Source organism: Meleagris gallopavo, chromosome 13 (assembly GCF_000146605.3).
Source record: "Meleagris gallopavo isolate NT-WF06-2002-E0010 breed Aviagen turkey brand Nicholas breeding stock chromosome 13, Turkey_5.1, whole genome shotgun sequence".
NCBI lineage: Eukaryota > Metazoa > Chordata > Aves > Galliformes > Phasianidae > Meleagris > Meleagris gallopavo.
In genome coordinates, this window is record NC_015023.2 from 7,918,008 (window position 1) to 7,935,803 (window position 17,796).

Sequence of the window (17,796 nt, forward strand, 5' to 3'; positions counted from 1 at the left end):
CCACTCTTTTCCCTTCATGCAAGAATTATTTAATACTAAAATTAAATAGCAGAAAACCCAAATCAATAACCAAAAAGGAAAGATCTCCAGTCTTCTGAATTACAGCTGTTGACCCACAAGTTTATATTTATGCGATGACAGGATTTTAATTGTTAACCTATAGTTCTTCAGAACATCAAACCACTTTTTACTTCCTTTTACATCTAACTAAACAGGCCATCCACACTAAGACAAACACCCTGAGGAATAAAGCATTCCATGCTCCCTTCCAGGTAACATTTACCTAAGGCACTTTATCACCTAAATTAATAGAAAGCCGTTCCTGTAAATGGCTTCTGATCCCTTTTTCCCCCCATCATTATCATCTGCAAAATACTAAAGGTCAGCTCTGCACGTGATGATTATTTTCTGACATTATCATCAGATCATACAATTAATTTTTACTCAACAATTTATTATAAATATTGATTACATCTCCTTCAATGAAACTGCCACAGAATAAAAACCTGCACATTTTCAGAATGAAATCTTACATTTTAATGGAATCTGCCCAAAGGAAGAGAGTTACAGTTCTGTTACTAATATGCATATGAATAAGATACAATCACTTACATAGTTCATACTTCCTTGTGCATGAATTTTGCAAATGATTATACCAGGGCTATCTATTAAAACAGTGAATACAGTTAAAAGGGAGAGATTCTGGAACAGAATGACTACCACTTTAACTCTCAATCCTGCACTTCCTTCAGCTGCGTTCTACATTGGTTGCTCTGAAATTAATGCCTCCTCTATTTTTTCCATGGAAACTACAACAGATGCAAAGAGCACAATAACACTAGTTGATAGAGTAAATTCCCACCTACAAAACACTATTTTTCCACACAAGCACCACCATCAGGTGATCTGTTCAGATGAGCTGATTGTGACACTCTTCACTTTGTGGTGTGACAGGTTTCCATTCCCATCCAGAGCGCAGCTTGTATTTCACATCACTGTCACCACTGCTGAAACACACCACCCACCACCCCAGTGTGCTCACATCCACTGTTTGGTCTCCATAAACATTCAGCAAGTGTCAATGAATGTCATGAGTGCCATTTTTTCCATATAGAGGAATTCAGTGACATCTTTGCTGCATAAATACTTCCATGTCAGACATCATTTTCTCAGACTGCCCCTCTGTCACAAGGCAACAAAATGTAACAGGATATTGATGGGAAGGTTGAACCTCTACTGCCATACCACCAACACTTGCCTCTGATGTTGTGGGCCAACATCATAAAATAGGCTGCATTACTTTCGGAACAGTCCTCATAGATTCAACTAGAGCCTACTGGCATGCTGAAATGGTAACATAAGGATTGTCATCTATAAGAGACAGACATGAGTGACAGAAAGAGGCAGCCAACTGCCACTGTATGAAAAGAAATAATTCACTGGAGAGATGGGAAAAAGAAAACCTGTAGACAAATACAAATTTAAGAGGGAACAATTCTGATCACTTACTTGTGAATCTTCATCTTTCAATGACTTCTGCGGAGTCTGCTTAGCATCAGACAATTCATCTGAAGATTCATTTTTTCTTTTCTGTTTCTTACCCAGCGTGATGATTAGCTTCCTGTTAGGGGAAAAAAATAAAATCATCTAATTGACTGCTATATACCAGTTTACTTCGAGCTTAACAACAATGCCAAATCCATAAGCAATACCCTCAATTCTTGTTACTATAGAAATCAAGAAGCCCCACACCCTTAAGAATGCAAAACACGTCATAAAACACTTTGCAAAACACTTTACAGAACAGAATGGTACAACTTGACAGTATGTGTTTTATACTCCTATTAGTGAGTTTCTCTATAGGTAAGCAATTAGCTTCATCTCAAACTTCTCTGTATCAAAAACTATAAATCTTTAAACAAATATTTGAGATGTAAAATCTAGAATTTAGACTGAAATAAGAAACTATACAGATAAAATTAGTATAATTATCATCTGCAGATGATGACAGGAAATAACTTGCTTCAAATAGCTTCTCATTGTAAAATTTCTTCTCATCTATATTTTAAAAATTACCTGGACAACGATCTAAAATGATTCAAAGCTGCCTGACACGTGTAGCTTGTATGTATAAGTCTGTCAGTGAACAGATAAGAGGAAATTGTGCCAATCTGTTTGTCTTAAAAAACACCACAATAAGCTGTATTCAAAACACAGACTTCTCTCTAAGAACACTGTACTGAAGAAATCAGTTCAATTCTAATGAACAAGCACTGATGATTTCTCAATACAGATTGAAAGTTTACGCTAGAAATTATGACAAAGTAATCTGTTTTATCTAACAAGAGTTGAAATATTTCCTTTTTCATACTGAAGATGTGCCAACCACTGCTCTTTAAAAATATATTTTACGTGGCATCTAATTATCACTTCTGTGTAACAGAAATAAGAGAACTGATACAACACACAAATGGTCTCTGCCATTTTACAGAACCAGTTAAGCACAAGACACTTTTATACAGATTACTTATGTATTTGATCCCAAAACAGTACCAAATATTGTCCACCTGGAAAGCCATCAAAGAGAAGGTGGTGGCTGAAACACTTTCCTCATTTGTTCCTCTTTGGCAGAGTCTAGCTAGGAGAATTATCAGATGTTTATGACAATCAAACTAGGAGTCCACAAACAAAATGAAGTTACCAAAACATTAGGGATAGATAAGATAACATGGCAGACCTAAAAGATTACAGACCTTCATAAAAACGAATGTTTTCACAATGTTTTCAGTTGTTAGCCATTAGGTTACATTCAGTGGAACAGTTAAAAAAAAACAACATTATCTACTTCCATCTTTTTTGACTCAGTATGAACTGAACTTCAGTGGCAAACACATGATGAATGTGCGATAAGTATGATGATAGGTCTGTTTGTTTCCAGAGCTGCTTGTTCAAAGCTAACTTCTGGTCCCTGTGTGTTCACCTCTTCATCTGTCTCTCTCTCTTCATCTTCCCCTTCCTACCCCCAGTACTTATCTTCAAGTGCATCTTCCTGATATTTTCTTAATATCTTCCCTGCACGTCACTGCTCTGAATGCTTCTTCTTTTCTGTGGGTATGATGCCAAGAAGAGGAATACATGCATAGATTCGATTCCTTCTGATCCAGAGCCCAGAACCACAACGCTCTTCGATATCAGAAGTTGCTGAATGACAGCATGGTGCTAAAGTCATGCATTTCTATTAGTAAAAATGCAATCTGCCCATATTTTGGCCAAAAACTTATTAGAAAATGTGCTACGTGAAAACAATGGTTTTTGGAAGCCTGAAAACTGGATCAATTCTGAGATTTATTTTTTTTTTTTTGTACTGAGAGCAAGTTGCTTTGCCAGTTTGTAAATCTCTGCAGGAAAGGATAAAGATACTTGGCTACCATCCCTTCTGCCAAGCTGAAACAAACTGTTCTGAACAGCAACTCTCTTTCTGTTTCTGTGAAAAGGAAACAGCACACTGCAGACTCAGAATAAATCATATCACTGGACTCCATTCCAATTTCACTTTCACTTGCGTTTTTAAAGTGTCGTATTATGTAATAGAGAAATAAAATGATTAGGCAAGGTAGATTAATTCAACACTTTTTTTTTTCCTTCTTCTTTATCAACAAAGTAAAATAAAAATGATGAGAAACTTACAACAGTGGAAGAGACCAGAAAGAAGCCACCTCAGGAGTGGCTACTTTTCATCCTTAGCACATAACTCCTGAAGTGTTCTATGTCTACAAAACCACGACTCAAAGTACCACCATTTGAGGAGCAGATCTCTGCACGCTGCAACTTCTTCCTTACAAAACTAACAGCCAGTTAGAACCTGGTTCATTCCCCTTCCTTCTGATAGGGGAACAACGCCACTGCAAAGTTGTCAGCACTTTTAAGAGCTTTAAAATTATGAAGAAGCCTTCAAAACACTGAACGTGAAGAGGTATTAGAAAAGAAAGAAAACAGCAAACATATTAGGCATGTAAGAAACAGCAGGATATTGCTGACTTTCAAAGCATACCATTAATGCATCATTTTTAATTCTTAAAACAGAGAAACAGTAAATAACTGGATATTCGTATGTGAAAAGCCACCTTTCAAGTACTTTAACCTGTAGTCAAAGCATTTTATTTAATTACTAGTAAAGAACTACAGCATTAGTGTTTTTTATCACTAAAACCTTTGCTAAAAATTCTATTGGCAAAATACAAAGCAGATATCTCCTTGATAAGATTGCGTATCTTCTTCAAATGGGAGATGTACTGGTAGTATAAAAACAGCTGCTCTCATCATTTCAGCATATGTTTAATAAATAATACTAACACCCAATGTTACCCACTGTCTCCTCCTCCAAATATATCTCTAATTAATAACTTTTGGATTGCAGACAGATTTTTTTTAAGCACTCATCTAGTCTTACTTGGAACAAGCAGCCATTTCAAGCTCATACAGAATGGAAATCGTAATGCAAGAAAAAAAAATGTTTAGTTATTTTCCTGACAAGACCATAGTATTGTGCATTCAAATATTTTGCAGTAATTAGCAGACTTAAGAATACATCACTTAAACACAAGTGATGCATCAAAACTTGAGTTTGGGAACAGAGGAAACTATGACAAGGAGTCATGGCTCAGTATGTGCAAACATCCCAGGAGGATGACAAAATTTTACATTTGTGCCCTTTGAAGGCATGAAAAAACAGGGTTACTATCGAACGGAATAAAAAGATCCAACGAGATCTCTTACACTTGTGCACAGACCTATTAAACAGCATTTGTCTGACTTATACAAATCATACAATAAGAGAATTCACAATGCCTGATTTCTAGGAAATTCCCTAGGATTTCTTGTACTTAGCCCTAAATAATGCAAGATCAGCATAACAGGTGAATGGTTTCCTTTTCCCTCCCCCTTCACAGTAGCAGGAGTCTGTGAACTGGTGTTAGGAAGGAGTCAGACCACCTTAACAGCACCACATCAACAAGAGAGGATATAAAGACTTTCTACCAGAGTCCACAACTATTCCTTTAGCACATTAAATTATGAAACTATTTCTGATAACTGGCAATAGTCTGGAATTTAAGGGATACCACTCCAGATTTAATTCTGTACATCTAATTCCTAAGGCCTGAGGGGGATTTATTTCGTTATTTATTTTTAAAAACTAGGTACTCTAATGATATCACCCTTTATATCACTAATGCAGAGCTGCTGCTTTTCATCAGGGCCGTGATATTTAATTTTGTGTTTGAGTAGGTGGGAATACTTGAGAGCGATATAATCTAAATGCCAATCTACTTTTCTGAACAACAGAATGTTCACAAATTTGTAACTCTTCAATCCCTTACATAAAGTGGTAAAAGACATATTTAAACAAAAAAAAAATATATCTATCACCTTAAATGGATGAACCAAAATCATAAACAATTCAAAAAGCTTGTAAATCATTAGAAGCTCTATGCAAAACATTAAGTGTTTAGATTCCTACATAGACTGATAAATGACTAAACAGACAGCATATGAAGGGTGGCTTGGAAGTCCTCACAAAAATTGTAAAGTAACTTAATTGTAAAGAGTTAAGTTGATCAATAATCAACATCTGAAGGTGACACATTTGGTAACCCTAAATACATGATACACGCATTCTTACACTGCTAATAGTTTGTCATATGCTTGGTTAAAAAAAACAAAAAACAACTTATTCATTTATCTTTACCAATCTTTATGGCACAGAACTTTATTAATTCTTGAATCCAGTTTTAAACCAGTGGGCTGAAACCAAAGGCCTTGCTACTTCGACTTAAACAGGTCAGAGGATTAACAATTTTAAGTGGAGACTTCAGAAAGAAAACACAGGCTGCCTAGCAAATAATTGCTACTAATTCATAACTAACTGTGATCCACCAGAAAGAATTACGCTATAAATTTTCTCTATATGCAGATCTCAAAGGAATCATGACAGAAAATGTGAACAGTTAACATGAAGTCCCCAAAGACAAACCAATTTAATTAGTGAGAAAAGGTCTGTTTGAAATCATGCCATCTCCCCTGTGCCCAAGCACACAGTAGCCAAAACGTGACCTTAGATGAGGGCTGCTCAGTGCCAGCAAAGCTGTGTCGCATTACATCTAAACACAGACTTTTTCTTTTTAAATAGAAACCGTTGGCTCACAAGCAATGTTATAAAAGTCTGTTCAGCAACTAGCGTGCCAGTTCCACTCTGCCAGTTCAGCAAGCAGAGCGTATCCTTTTCACAGCTGGATCACTAACTCTAAATCCTGCTCAAGAGCAGCACAGGCCACATTGCACACCAGCAATGCCTGCGAGCATAATCCAGGTAACAACCTGCTGTTTGAGTACGGACTAGAGAAAGTACACTCAGATTCCTGTTGGATAGGCCCCGTTTGGTAACAGAGGGGATGTGAAAGATCAGGTTAAAAGCAAGCAGGGGTCACCTGAACAACGAGCCTGACTTCAGCCCCTCTGAGAGGCACAGCTCCTTGTCCCAGCCTGGCTCTCAGCATCCCAACGGAGCTGACCTGTAACCGTTACTGCCAGTTCCAAGCACCTCCAGAGAGACTGCGACGGCCCAGTGGGCAGCAGGGTACTCTGCTGGGATGGACGTGTCACAGCCCAACTCCCTTTTAAAAGGAAAGCCCGATGCATTCACCCAAGTTCTTCACTGCAGCTAAATGTGTGCTTCATCTGTTTCTTTCGTGTACACCTTCACTGTCTGTAAAGCTGATGGTTTCATTGCTCATTAAAGAACTGTAGCTGATAAACAACTTTCAACTGCTGTAAACTTATTTCTTATTACTTTTTTAATGACTTTTTTTTTTACTGTCTTCAGGTTTTATGCTTGCATTTAAGCAAGAAGAGTTGCATATAAAATTTAGTTGCGTCTTCCTCTTTAATATCTTTTCCTTCCAGGTTCCCACAGCTTACAAAAGTTTTATTTCCCAAAGAAAGCCCAAGGTTTTCATGAAATTCAAGTTCTCCCTTCTCCTTCTCACCCAGTAAAGTAGTTCTGCCCTCTAAAGTATTACTTCAACACGATAAAACTTTCTCTCAAGGTTCAGTGGGAGTTTTATTTTAAGATAACAGCGAAAATGAATGTAGCAACCCACACACTCAAAATCCTAATCCTATTTCGTTACTGCAATTTGCAGCATGTGCTTCAATTAGTTAAAAAATATTTTTCCAACAACGTAAGATAACAAGATATCCTTATGAGAAAGTGTTCAGCCTTCTAAAACCTTTATTAATTATTGGATTTCAGGTAAACAAGTTATGAAAAACTTCTAGGCATACAATTGCTAAACCACCTCTGAATAGGCATCCTACAGTAAGTGTTCTACTTACATAAGATCAATAGTTACGTTGGCATAGTAAACACTCATAGGATTATTTTTAAACAAACATCAGGGTCTTCTTGCAATTAATGCACTTCAAAATCACTGCAGTACACATTCTTGCTAAGCAGTTGATATGTTATTTGTAAAAATACATGCATTACAGAAGATATAAAATAGTGCTAACACAACGTAACACCACATGAAAGTACTCACATAAAAAAATGCATGTGGGTGTCCAGAAACAATATACTTTATTGGACAGCTGTGCATCTATGTAAATTCTGTACAGTCTGTAATAAGTGGCTCCAGAAGACTCACTTCACAGTTCTCAGCTTCTGAGTATTGACTCCTCATCTACCTGTCCCACACCGTTTACTTGATCACACTGCCCAACAGCATACTACTGGGGCTTTAGGCAGTGGGGGTGGTAAATAACGGGGATGCAAACCTTCACAGCTTGCTGCCAAGTTACCTAAAGTTGACCGTACTTAATTAAATGGGAGGCTGCCTACCAGCTTCAGATCAAGCACAAGCATCACTGTTAAAAACAGTTTGACAAATGTCTACCTGTCATTTGATACTACTGTGTGACAACTAGAAAACGGATGCAAATTGATGTGCACACCTAAGCATTTCAAGACGACAAAACTGAATGCTGAACTGTTACTCACAGAAAACAGTTGATTTGACTATTCTGATTAAAAAGCAGCAAAAATATTACTGGAATTATGTAGCATATCAAAAGGATTATTTTTCAGCAGCTTCTGTTAATTATTTGGATGAACAGCTACAAAGCATCCTTAGGGCAACACACGCAAAGGTTCCAAAAAACGACACTAGCCAACAGTAGTGTGTAAGCTTCCTGATTAGAATGACCCACAAAATGTCTGCTATACAACATGAATAAATATGAAAGCAACTTTGGGAGTATATATCCCAAACTCAACTTTAAAAGAGATGGGGGGTGGGGATCGAGGAGGAATTGTGATGAAATGCTCAGGAGCATAAGCAGCACTCGTTTGCAAATCCATAAGCAATGAGAAAAATTAAGACCAGTAAAGTTCTGGTTAGAATCACGTAACATTTAGAACAGTAACCTTTATAATATTGGACTAATTCTCAAGGAAGTAGTTTATTTGGAGCATACAAGAATAGTATCACACTAGGAATAAAAGCAGAAATGCAGAGAAACAGGCTGATTAAAAGAGCATTCATTTATGCTGTCTAAACATGAAATATGCATACGAGGCATTTAAATCTAGACAGATATGCCAGTTCCTATTTCTGTTATCACAAGAAGGGCAAAGGATTTCAAACAAGAATTGAACCATAGCTGAGGTTTCTGTTTCAAGTCCTGACTGACAAGCTTCACTCAGAAATAACATTATTTCCTTTAAAAGTATCCTGGAGAACTAGGTTAGCTCTGCAGTCAGAAGTGTGCCAGGTATGGAATTCCTTGCAGCTCTCTGACATCTAACACGTTTCTTGGAGGCTTCTTACCCCCGGGGTATGAACCCAGCTTGATCCAGCTGAGTCTGCACAATCTTTAAGAGGGCAGACTAAATTATTACAACTAAAGAACACAAAATACTTAAAATAAAAATATGCATTGTACTTTTGATACAGTACATTATATCTGCAAGAATATTCATCTGCTAGCAAGTTCATTAAACTTCCAGTTTGGTCCTATGCAGTTTACCATACATTGAAAATATAAGCCAGAATTGACAAACACAGCATTTATATTATCAGATAAACTTAATTTGGAGTCAGAACAGATGACAACACTAGATGAAAGATAATTTGGTGCTGTCTATGCTTCTAAGTAAGTATAAAGTAATGCTGGCATGAATTTAAAATACAGAAGCCGTTCCTTTCAATGCACAGTTTTAAAATGATTTCAGCTGAAGAGAAAACAAAGCACTCTTGTTCTTGAACAAGAAAGTCCACACATGGACTTCATTAGGAAGAATTCTGTGTAGGCAGTAAATGAGAACATTATCAGTAAGCAGTTTTCATTTTTATCACAGATTTGAGAAATCTGAAGAGAAGTAAGAAGACATTTAGATCTACTTACCCAATTTTTGTTTTCTCTTTAGTTTTGGATGAGGAACCAGTTTTTGGCTTTTTGCTTTCCTTGTCCTTGGGTTTCGATTTAACTTTTCTACCTTTCTTTTCCTCTTTTCCTTCAGCTGAAACACTGGGGAAGTTTTCTGGACTCATTACTCGTGGGATGTTTCTCTCTCCTCTCTCTTTTGCTTTTGCAATCGCTTCAGATATTATGCGATTTGCCTTCTCTTGTTTACTTTCAGAGTCTGCTTTTTTCCTCTGCTTCTTTTCAGACATTGCCCTCACCTGGGTATTCTGTGACTTAGTATGTGATCCTGAACCATCAGTCTTCTTGGAGGAAGGAGGCTGCGGCAAGAGACAAAAAGTAAACAAAAAACCCTTATTTTAAGATACCAAATATTTCTTAGAAGAAAAAGTGCAAGCTTTTTAAATCTGGAATTAAACTTGCAGAGACACATACAGACACAACAAAGAAGTAATTCTGCTTTTACCACAGAATGGCGTGGGTTTCAGAATAAGTACATCAATTGTTGACTTTAAACAACCAGTCTATGTCCTAAAATTAGTTTTAAAAAAACCTTCCCCTAATTCTGCGAGCATTCTTTCCTTCTCCGTAGTTCCTCACACCAATCCGTCGCCTTTCAAACATTCCCATACGTTTAACACACATCTCCAACATCCCCAGAAAATATTCTCCTTATAAAATCAGAACAAACCAAGACCTCCCCAAGGTAACGGCATCAGCATCTCTTCTTCGGTAAGATACCGGGGCGCAAATACCTTAGAGCAAGCATCATATCCACAGGGTTAAAGCAGTGCTAAACAGAATCGTTGTTAGAACAAAATCAAGATTAAAAAAGCAATCCAAAACCAAGCCTACACTGCTCTCCCTGATAAAAGGATCAGAAAGCAGTATTTTTATTACGACCAACATAGTGCCAGTATCTGAGTTGGAAAATGTACGTCCTGTTTTGATTTTCAGGCTTTTCAGTGCTATTTCTCCGATGCGGGGTTGTTTACACGCGAGTGCAATGCCCCAACCACCAGGCTCTTCACAGACCAGAAGACATGTTTTTGCTTTCTTCCCCTCCCCCTCCAAGGAATGGAAAGAATTTCCTATTCAAACAGACAAAAACCGGCAGATAACACTTATGTTACATTCTCACCCGTAAAGGCGCCTCTGACTACAGCACGAAGAAAAGCCACCAGGAATTTCCAAACACATTTCCAGGCTGAATCCAGTGCACTTCACTGGATCCATTTTCTACCCGCGCCTCATCAAAGGCAGAGAGCGGTGCTGCGGCAGGGAGGGAGGCCGGCGCGGGATCACTGAAATGCCACCTCAAGGCCTACAAGCTCTAACAAATAACCATGGCTCGAGCAAACAGCAACAAGCTCAAGATGGCGATGCAGCACGGCTCCCGCCGCAGCAGCCAGTAATAAGGAAGGTTATTCAATCCCATTAGCCTTTTAGCCCAAAGAACCCCTCCTCCTCCCACTCATTCAGGCTTTCACTTACCCTTCCTCTTGGCCTCTTCACTGAAGACATTTTTGGCGTCAGACAAAGGCTTGCCCTCTGCTTTTTCAGCACCCCAGGCAGTGCTCAAGAGAAAAGCATTGAAAGAAGATTGCTAAATGGCCTATTTAGCAAGCTGCAGCCAAGATATGCACAACCCTCCACAAATGCACATTGTGATTTATCAACATATTCCTCCCTTGGTGAGCGCACAGCCGCTGATCGCCCAGCGCAGGTAGGGCAGAGCCTGCCCGCCGCCCCTCCAGAGCAGGATTTCCAACACAGCTGTAAGCAGATAGCCAGATTCCAACAAAGCACAGAAAGAAATGAATGCACAAAGCATCAAAATGCATCAGCATGAATATTAGAGATGTCGTTAAAAATACTGACTCCTTCTGCGGAAGTAGGCCAGCAGATGGTGCTACCAGTTATTATTCCATTCGACTCTGCAATTTAACCCCCAAAGGACTGCTCTTCCCTACATGTGGTATCGGGATTAACTCTTCCTCTTCCACCTCCTGCTGTAAAACTGCAAATACTATTTTCTCTTAGGCTGAAAACTGTGGGAACTGTGTATTCCTGTAGCCAAGGCTTCCCTGCAACATGACGAGTCTCGCATCGAGATGGGGAGGCTGCAACACAGACATTAAAACCTTGGGCTGTGGCCTCAAACATGTTTTGTCCTGCAATATATCTTTTACTTTTTTCTTTTTGCAATTGAATTCTGTACTCCAAACAAGCAACAGCGATTACATAAGTGTCCTTTTGCAGAATTCACAGCTTCTTTCAGAACAAGGAGGAAACCCATACCCTGCTTTTCCCCCTCCCCCCTCTGCCGAGACCATCACACACCTTATGATGAAGGTCTCCTCGATCACACAGGACATGGCCAGCTGATAATCTCTGCCTACTAAAGGGGCTTGAAGGTACCATTTTAATAGACTAGATAAGTTTTCATTGCGTTCTTGTCAACGTATCACAGAAAAGCAAGCAGCTGGTACAGTTTTCTAATTTTTTTTAAAAGTCATTAGAAAAATAAGAAGCTTTGACATCATTGCTATTCCCTACCAACATCCTTGCTTCTCTTGGAAGCCCATTAAAGAAGAATCAGAAAATAGATTGGGATATGACTTCTCTGAGGATTTTGGGACTGTTTAAGAACGTGTCTTGATAGGGATTTTACTTCTTCAGCCTTATTTCAAGATGAACTTCATTGTTCAGTGGAACAGATACATGGGATGAATTTTTTTAGTTATCAGTGTCGTTACATTCAAGTATATTTCTGCAAACATGTAGCTTAACTACAAGGACAACTAACTAAATTTTCATTTTAGTTTTTAGAACAGTAGCAAAGACGCTTTGATGTTATGGTTATCCAACCCATAACAGAAATTGCGATCGTTTATCTTTCAGAGTTATAACTTCATAGCTTAGCAAAATGCTAAATAATGTACTATGTTAGCGTTCCGAGATCAGCTAAATAAAATTAAGGAAGTTGCCTAATGCACTCTCAGTATAATTTCATCTTTCAGCCAAATGCTACTGAAGCTGGTAACGTCAGAGGATTTTAAACATACACTGATACCTTCCTGAACCATTCTGGGGCTGAGAAAAAAAAAAAAAGTGCCAAATTAATTAGTGGGCAATAATGGCAATGGTAGCTTTTTGGCAATTTTCTGAAGTAATCTTCCTAAACATTTAGTTGCTTTAAAAAGAAGTTTCTTATGACATATCTACTCAAAGCTGCCCCCCACATTACTCCTCACCAACTTCTATTACCTCCCTCATGTAGAACTGGGAGCATGCTGGTTGAGGTGACTGGCTGTTTTAACCTGGAGGCTGACCCACTACTTCTTGGGCCATACTATAGCTTCTATATTAAGTTACATCCTGCACACGAGCAACACTAAGCTGTTTATTAGAAAACTGAGAACGTATTCTTTCAGTTTTGCTATGAACGTTTCTACCATATGAAAATAACATCCATGAAGACACAAGATGACACCAGCCAGCTATCACAAGCTAAATAAAGCTGTAATGAAACCTGCATCAGGGAAGTCACCGCTGTCACACACACAAACAAAATCACAAAGCAACACAATTGTTTTGAGATTAGAAGAACCAGAAATACCCTTGCTTTACAAAGAACAGTATCTGCATGTACTTGGCAATCAAAGCAACGTAAGGATCTAATTCAGCAGGGGTCTTTTATTCTGAGTACTGATTAAATCTTTAAAAAAAAGTACAGTCATAACCAAACAGTTATAAATTATCACGTACACTGGAAACAAATCCCAAAAAGCTACACAGCATCTACAACAAAAAGGGCAAAGTCTTCTGCCAAGCCAAAAAACCCTCCCGTCATTGAGAAGGGACACAGATCAGGCACCTCCCAGATGCACATCTTTTTGCCAGCAGCTTACAAACCTATTCCATCCATCAGCACTGAGAGGAATTCTTAACTGAAGATGATGTAGGAGAAAGTGGAAAGGAAAGCCTCAAGGCAGCCACGTATTTACAAAATGAGCATTTTATTTGGAAAAACAAGCTTCTAGTTTTCATGGTTGCGAAGATGGTCATCCAAATATAACCAAACACAAAACAATGCAATGATTCAGAACAGCTCCAGGTATCTTCTGCTGCTAACAGCTTTGGCAAGCAGCAGGCAGTGGCACTACTGGGGCTTAGTCAGCTGCCCGCTGCCACGCTGAGTCCTGTGGACAGCAAGGAAATGCCAAGAACCACAACTCTGTATCAGGTTCATGCTACTGCCACCACAAAAGCCATTAGGAGCAGCACGTATGGGCTGTGCTGCTGTTCACACTGAAGGGCTATCCTTAAGGGATCTTAAGGGTGGAACAAGTAAGACGACTGTAGAAGCTGTAGACTTCACCACACGTGCCCCACATTCACAGGAGATGGTGAGAACCAATATTCAAAATACTTGAGCAGCATTCAAGAGACTCAAACACTGTTTTGAGAGGTAGAAGGTACATTACACATCAGATTGGTATCTTAATTAAACTAACGTCAAACAATCAGGTTACTGAACAACATCCAGAGAGGAAGTCATTGATCATCCCATTTCCTACCAATACTCTGCTAGTGTTCTGCAGAAAGGTATTTCTGCAACACCTGCATGGCATTTGCAAGACAGGCACTTTGCTGGCCTAACAGTACTTCCCACAGCAAGGAGAAACCACTGCCATGAATACTTACAATCAGTTTTTTTCTTTTCCTTTGAAAATCTAAACGCACTTCAAATTTGCCCTACAACAATAAGTAGTTTTTCCACATCCCCTGTGTATCAACTTCAAAGGAAGCCCTAGGAAGAAAATGTTTTTAACATACAAGAAGTTTTCATCTCCTAGGAAATCCACCCAGATCCTGCCTTACCTGCTCCATGAACAAAACATCACTTCTGCTATTGCCAGAACCCGTGGCCATTCATGCTAGAGCAGAACTGCTTTCAACTCTGTGCACACAGTCCTTATGGTCAAGTCTCTTTATCGAGTTGCATCCATTCTCGATATCCTCTGAGGACTTGTAATGCCTTTCCCTAGTATTTTAGTGAATCATGCATTCCTGACTTAATTATATTCTACATATTTATATATTTTTAAAAGGCTCTCACTTGTGCATATGCTCATTGAAATACTAGCTAAGAATTAAATTATGATCCTACCTATTATAGAAAACAAAAAAGCTAAGCTTTACACTTGCAGTGCCTCTGAAGATTCTTTTATTTCTACTAACAGCAGGCATCAGCAGGAAGATGCGACCACTAGGTACTTTGTGTCCTGAGAGCACAGCTCTTGCTCATCTACCAGGTCCTGAGGCAGAACAACATGACCTTGACATCAACCACGTTGAAAGCAGCTAAAATTAGCCACCTGGAAACCTGATCCTCTTGCACTGCCACTCCGTCATCTTTGTTCATGTTTATTAATAAACAAGGAATCCCTTTGTGCATGTCAAGTTGCTTGGATAGTATCAATACCTCAGCTACACCACAAATATAGGAATCACCTAAATGATGATCAGTATTGTGTCTCTGCCCAAATCAGATTGTCATTTATTTTCGCACTGTGGTCACATCAGAATTTGAAAACTGCAAATGCTTTAAGCTGTCACATTCCCCTTCAGAATTTTTATTCAAGCTTTTCACAGAATGGCCAGGGTTGGAAGGGACTTCAAGGATCATAAATCTCCACCCCCCCCCCACCACATGCAAGACTACCAACCTTCCCATTTAATACTAGACCAGGCTGCCCAGGGCCCCATCCAACCTGGCCTTGAACGTCTCTAGGGATGGGGCATACACAACCTCCCTGGGCAGCTGTTCCAGCACCTCACCACTCTCACGGTAAAGAACTTCCCCCTGATATCCAACCTAAATCTTCCCTCCCTCAACTTAAAACCATTTCCCCTTGTTCTACACTTTCAAAGAGTTGACTTTTAAGTCTCTCTCTTCTTCAGCAGTTGCCCCATACCCCCTCCCAAGCAAAGAGCACTGTCCATGGGGTTCTATCATTTTCCTTTCTTTTGGGTGGTATATATGGAACAATTAAGAGATGAACCATTCTAAGCTGCAGTTCTTGCAATATACTGATAATATTATTCATTCTTCTCCTTATTATTATCATCATGAATAAACATCTATTTCAGGGACACAGAATTAAGAAATAGACACTGGAAACCTAATTGAAATTAATATTGAAGTGTTACAAATAGATAAAAGAACAGGAAAAAAATTACCTTGGTTGTCTCCTTTATTTGTTACACTGATAAACGAGTGGCTGACAACTCCAGTAAAGTGTCAGTGCAGCTGTTTAAGCTGTGTAACAGTCACCTCAGAACGTAAATTTCGTTACTGTAGTCCATAAGTTAAAGCACGTTTACCTCAAGGCTTCAACCAAATATTACATCTATGTGGATGATAGCACAGAATATAAAAAGACAACTAGCTGTCCCAGTGCCATGCGATGATCACATCCAAGTCAGTTGGAGTTGTGGATGCACAACAGATTTGAATTACCAGGATTCAGATCAGTTGTAGAGTCATTCCATACCGCTGTAGATCTTGCAAAGCCTCTACTGCTTATCCTATGGATCCAATAGTTTCAGTTTTATTTCTAAAAACATACAAACAGCAAAAAAGCACTACTACCTGTGTTACTTTTCTACACTCCTGAGTGATCTTACCTGCCAACTTTTAGGTAACTTCAAAGCCAAACAAACAAGAAATCAAACCCTACCACCTAACAAACCAACATTTGACTTAATACTCTACAAAACAAGTCAGGTAAATGCACAAGATATTTCACAAAGTACTTACAGACAAGAACACAGATCTTTCTGATTTGAAGTGACTGGTCATCAGAGTTCAAAAACCCCAAACGAAGCCCTACAAATATATCGATCCACTGAAATCTCAGAACAACAAAGGCGGTCTTAGAAAGTACATGTAAAAGTTATCCTCTACTGGTACACCTGTTTTTACAATAGGAAAACTTCTGTTTAACAGGTCAAAAAGTTCAGACAGCTTCCATAACCGTCCCAAGTGGAATGCTGCAAAGCTTCTTTTCTGAAGGCCTCTTGAACTCCAAAGAAATACAACACTAACTGAAACGGCACTAATTTTCAGTCTTTCACTGCTGAACAGACATCAGTTCAAGCAGTCTCTCACAGTGCTAGAAGTTGATCAATAACAATATTGGAGCCAAGTGGAATAAGCTGTTTATTTCGCTTTATTCTGTAGGAAACTTGGTGTTCTCTCATTTGGCTTATTTTTGCTTTATGTTTTAAGTACAAAGAAAGGGACTCTCTGAAGGGATACTAAATGTAAATGTAAAGTACAACTAGGGATGTAATTAATAATTTGTACTGTACTTTAGGACATATGCTTTTCTGTAGACAAAAATACTAAGATGTGTCTTTCCTGAATTCCTCAGATCTCAAAAGCAAGAAAACTTACTAAGCCTGTTCTCCCTTAGAAAAATATCAAAATAAGACTAATATGGCACTACTTCCTAACTTTTCTAATACTGAAAACAAAACCACAACATAAAATAGAAGCAAACAACAGGAAATCTCAATATGACTTAGCTGAAGATTAAGTGATAAATATTCAAATATTTATTATAAAAGTACATGAACAATCACCACCAAAACAGAAACACATGCAAAACAAGTTGTCCTATTGCAAAATGATTTGGTATTCCATCTTTCTGCAGTGTGAGCACAGGGTCTCTGGAAAATCTAACACATAGTAACAAAACGTAGCAAGTAAAGCTTACTGTGGGCAACATTTTCTATTCCTGCTACTATGTGCTGAATTTTAAAAGAGCAACATAGATAAGAAGAGCAGAAAAATGCCAGTTTCACTACTGCGGACCACATCCATTCACAGCAGCTCTGCAGTCATCAGCAAGCTCGCTTCTACAGCTCCTCAATCTGAAGCATCCCTACAGCAACCAGAACCCGTGCCGCAAAGGCACAGTGTGAAACTTAAGATGGCAGTGCAGAGTAGCAGCCCATTCCTCCATTACCATCACCCAATGGGATGCTTCACAACTGGACACGTAAGACATCTTCATGTACTTATAGTCAAGGATAACTTAGCTAAGTATAACATGACACGTAGCTAAGTTTGTCCACTACAACTTCATCATATCCCACTGGCTATCCCAAGGCAATACATTATTAATACCTTCACCTGGCTGGCCTGTTTGCCATGTTGCTCAGTCTAGACCAACAGGGAGATACGCTGAACACCCTCCACAACTGACAGAATAAGGAATGCTTTTGCCCCTTATTAAGGCA

General features: G+C 38.8%; 1 protein-coding gene across 2 annotated transcripts in view; it reads right to left on the bottom strand.

Annotated features, from left to right (window-relative positions):
- Window positions 1-11,322, bottom strand: part of LOC100547381 (chromodomain-helicase-DNA-binding protein 9) — a 30,158-nt gene extending 18,836 nt beyond the window's left edge. Inside the window, exons 1-3 of one of the 2 annotated variants that reach the window (XM_010717800.3) lie at window positions 10,975-11,322; window positions 9,463-9,800; window positions 1,510-1,621 (exon numbers count right to left, since the gene is read on the bottom strand). In XM_010717800.3, the coding sequence (XP_010716102.1) occupies window positions 1,510-1,621; window positions 9,463-9,800; window positions 10,975-11,004 (480 nt within the window). In that variant the 5' untranslated portion in view covers window positions 11,005-11,322. Of the gene's footprint in view, window positions 1-1,509; window positions 1,622-9,462; window positions 9,801-10,621; window positions 10,853-10,974 lie in introns of those variants that run through there. The other variant, XM_010717802.3, reaches the window with a different exon arrangement.
- Window positions 11,323-17,796: the final 6,474 nt, after the last annotated feature.